Source organism: Heterodontus francisci, chromosome 29 (assembly GCF_036365525.1).
Source record: "Heterodontus francisci isolate sHetFra1 chromosome 29, sHetFra1.hap1, whole genome shotgun sequence".
In the NCBI taxonomy this organism is placed as follows: domain Eukaryota; kingdom Metazoa; phylum Chordata; class Chondrichthyes; order Heterodontiformes; family Heterodontidae; genus Heterodontus; species Heterodontus francisci.
This window is the reverse complement of record NC_090399.1, coordinates 49,484,634-49,488,371: the sequence shown is the minus strand read 5'-3', so window position 1 is coordinate 49,488,371 and position 3,738 is coordinate 49,484,634. Positions and strand designations below refer to the sequence as shown.

Below are 3,738 nucleotides of genomic sequence, written 5' to 3'. Positions count from 1 at the left end.
GCCCGACTGCTGTTCTATAGGATGTTAGTGCAGCATGGTTTTACGGGTTTGCGCACTGCACTCCAAATTAATTGTGTGGAACATTGATGTATTTCATGTGCTTACTCAGGGGCTATTTCGGGATTTTCTGAGGCTGCGGAAAGAGATAGAAACACAATGAGGTACAAAATTGTCTCGGGCATGGGCGCAAGATGAGCCATTGTGTTCAGCAGTCGGTTTTATACATGGTCATAATTATTTCACTGTGCGGTCGTGTAACCAGTGGTATCGTATTAGACGCCTTTATGAACCTCTCCCGATGATACTGCCCACTGCAAAGGCACATTGGGATCAGTGCATAGCGGGTCATCGACCCGATATATCGCTACTTTTACACTATCACAAAATGCAAATATTAAAACCATTGAATGCAACGGAAAATAAAATCAGGTAGATTGTAAAACGGCCGTCAATTTGTTATCGCTCAAACTGCGATGCTGCCCAAAACTAATTTCACCCTGTAGCACTTTAATTGGATTCAGTCATGTGACACATTCCTTTAGAAAATTTGTTCTCTCACATATGTATACGTAAGAGATGGAGGGACAACGAGAGAAAGAGAGAGAGAGAGAGAGAGACCGAGCTAGAAAGATAATGTGACATATATTTATCAATGGATTCAGAATGAATATTGTGATCTAAGATGGGGAATTACTGCGCTGAATTCAGATGACATTAAGTTTTAATTTTTGAAGCCACTAACCTAACAATTTGAGTCCATGGATATTTAAGAAGATTTTTCAATTCCTCTCTGAATTTAGCCTGAGCCACTGCATAGATGAATGTGTTTGTGCATGAACTCAAACGCTGAAGCATGTATCCAGTGTGCTCCATGATGGCGAATGGATCATTGTAATCTGTGAGCGTAAACAGAATGCCTGCAAAGTGTGTACATATGTAATCGACAAATGTTACCATCCATAATAGGATGAAAGAGCTAGAGATGGCGAGCAGTAATATGATCGATTTTCTTCGGTTCTCCATCTCTGGATCATTGTGTATCTCACGATTATTGTTTTCCCGGAGTCCCCTCCTCACTCTACTGGCCCGTACAATGTGCCTGATCGTCAGTGCATTGAGCAGCACAATCAGCAAAAATGGTGCAAATGGTGTTAAGGTAATGTCAATGAAGAAGTATGCTACCGACGCAGGTGAACTCGAGGAGGTTGATTTTAAAGGGCAGGACCACGCTGTATTGTTAATCATTTCCAGATGTTCAGTTTCAAAGTAAATTGGAATGTTTTCTGCAAAGCTCAGTCCAAAGACAGTGGCTATAACTATGGCCGCCGTTCTTTCTGTACAATATTTTGTTCTCAACCTCTGGCAACAAATAGTGATGAATCGATCAAAGGTGAAAGCGACAGTTAACCAAACGGAACAATCTATGGTTGCAACAGTCAGGGCCATGTTGAGATTACAAACTGGCGTGTAATCCAAGAACGAATATGAGAAATACATGTAATTAATCTCATACAATAGTACATCAAATATTATCACCAGTAAATCTGCCGCTGCCATGGCCACCATGTAACGAGTGATACATTTAGAAAGTCCGCACTTTCCACGAGATAGAATCCCAATCGCCAATAGATTACCTACAAGAAAAAATGAAAGTGAAAAATACTAATTGCACTAAATTCACTGGAATAATCAGTTTGACAATATGCTATATGGACCCGAACTCCAAATGTTTTGTGCAGTTGCTCAACTCAGTTTCCTTTAGCTTCGGGTAATAATATGCAATTGATCTCAGACGGTAGCTCGAAACCGACTCAGGGTGATTCAGCAGCCAGTTTCACAATGTGTCCAGCTTATGTTACCTCTAATAAATAAATGCCAAAATTCCTCCAATAAGCCAGTCAATCCAGGAATCACAGAATCAGGGAATAAAGATCTCAGTGAATTAATCAGTGTTCATAATATTGCAAAGCAGCAAAGCATTTGGTAGAACATATTTTGCGTAGGCGGTGAATCGACTATCTCACAGTTAGTCCAAATGAGAATTGCCCAAACAGTAGTACACGTACGCCTTCGGGCAGATGAGACATCTCTGGAGGATGTGCTGGAGAGATTGAGTAATGGCGGCGGATTTTCTTGCACACCCCGTCCGCTCTATCCCACAAAACCCCTTAGCTAAATTCTAGGCTCCAACAACATCATAGCGAACTCTCCGGCATCCACGGCATTTTGCCACTTGAATGAACCTGAATCGGATGGAAAGTCTCATTTGAAACTGCTTCATTTGACTTCCAGCGTAAATTCAGTGATTTTTTAAAATATTGTTGAATGGGCCAGTACTTATCCAGCAAAACCTGGTTTTCTGGAGGAACGGAGCTATTTTGCTTTCATTTTATGTCCTTAAAATATGTTGTGGGTAGCAATAGGAATGAGTTTAATCTGGTCACATCATCGGATCAAGATGTACGTTTTAAGCTTTTATAATAAGGTTATAGAAACATAGAATATAGGAGCTGGAGTAGGCCATTCGGCCCTTCGAGCCTGTTTCGCCATTCATTATGATCATGACTGACCATCCAAATCAGTAACCTGTTCCACTTTCCCCCCAATATCCTTTGATCCCTTTCACCCCAAGAGCTGTATCTAACTCCTTCTTGAAAACATACAATGTTTTGGCCTCAACTGCTTTCTGTGGTAATGAATGCCACAGGCTCATCACTCCCAGGGTGAAGAAACTTCTCCTCATCTCAGTCCTGAAAAGTTTACCATGTATCCTTAGACTGCGACCCCTGGTTCTGGACTCCCTCACCATCGGGAACATCCTTCCTTCATCTACCCTGTCAGGTACTGTTAAAATTTTATCAGTTTCTATGAGATCCCCCCTCACTCTTCTGAACTCCAGCGAATATAATCCTAACCGACTCAATCTCTCCTCATACGTCAGTCCCGCCATCCCATGACTCAGTCTGGTAAACCTTCGCTGCACTCCCTCTATAGAAAGAACATCCTTCCTCAGATAAGCAGACTAAAACTGCACACAATATTCCAGGTCTGGCCTCACCAAGGCCCTGTATAATTGCAGCGTGACATCCCTGCTTCTGTATTCTAATCCTTCCGCTGCGAAGGCCATTTGCCTTTTTTACTGCCTGTTGCACCTGCATGTTCACTTCAGTGACTGGTGTACCAGAACACCCACGTGTCGCTGCATATTCCCCTCTCTCAGTTTATAGCCGTTCAGATAATAATCTGCCTTCCTGTTTTTGCTTTCAAAGTGGATAACCTCACATCTGCCATGCATTTGCCCACTCACTCAACTTGTCCAAATCACCCTGAAGCCGCTCTGCATCCTCCTCACAACTCATCCTCCCACCTGTAACTGTAAACGCCAATGATAATTATAGGACTATTTCTGTAAACTCGCAGCACCAAAATATAGATAGTTTTTGTCGTTAAAACATAAAATTGATTTGCCATTTTTATGGATCCTTTGTCCACATGAATTGTCCTGTCGATAATCTTGAAAGAAAATATTTCATTATGCACGGACAGTGTTTGCTGGAGGGGTGAATTGCTCGGGCTGACATTAGAGGTGTGGACATTTGGCTTAAACACCATTCAAAATGTTGCGCTACAGGCTCAATGTTACTGAAAAATAGGAATGTGGCCCATGATATATGTTACCACATTTACTATCTGAAATGTTACTTTTTGGAGTTGGGTGGGGGGGGGGGGGGGGGGGGG

At 42.1% G+C, this 3,738-nt stretch overlaps 1 protein-coding gene across 1 annotated transcript; it reads right to left on the bottom strand.

The window, feature by feature from the left end:
* Positions 1-714: 714 nt before the first annotated feature.
* On the bottom strand, positions 715-3,359 carry LOC137345833 (neuropeptides capa receptor-like). Its single transcript, XM_068009082.1, has 2 exons — positions 3,308-3,359; positions 715-1,634 (listed from the first exon to the last, which is right to left on the bottom strand). Exons 1-2 carry the CDS (start codon positions 3,357-3,359, stop codon positions 715-717), a joined length of 972 nt encoding a protein of 323 aa, XP_067865183.1.
* Between the last annotated feature and the right edge of the window lie 379 nt (positions 3,360-3,738).

Bases quoted from the DNA above. Each gene is read 5' to 3' on its own strand.
- LOC137345833 (XM_068009082.1), bottom strand. From the start codon at position 3,359: ATGAGTTGTGAGGAGGATGCAGAGCGGCTTCAGGGTGATTTGGACAAG. The intron at 1,635-3,307 runs GTGAGTGGGCAA...TTTTTCTTGTAG, and splicing joins GGGTGATTTGGACAAGTTGA to GTAATCTATTGGCGATTGGG.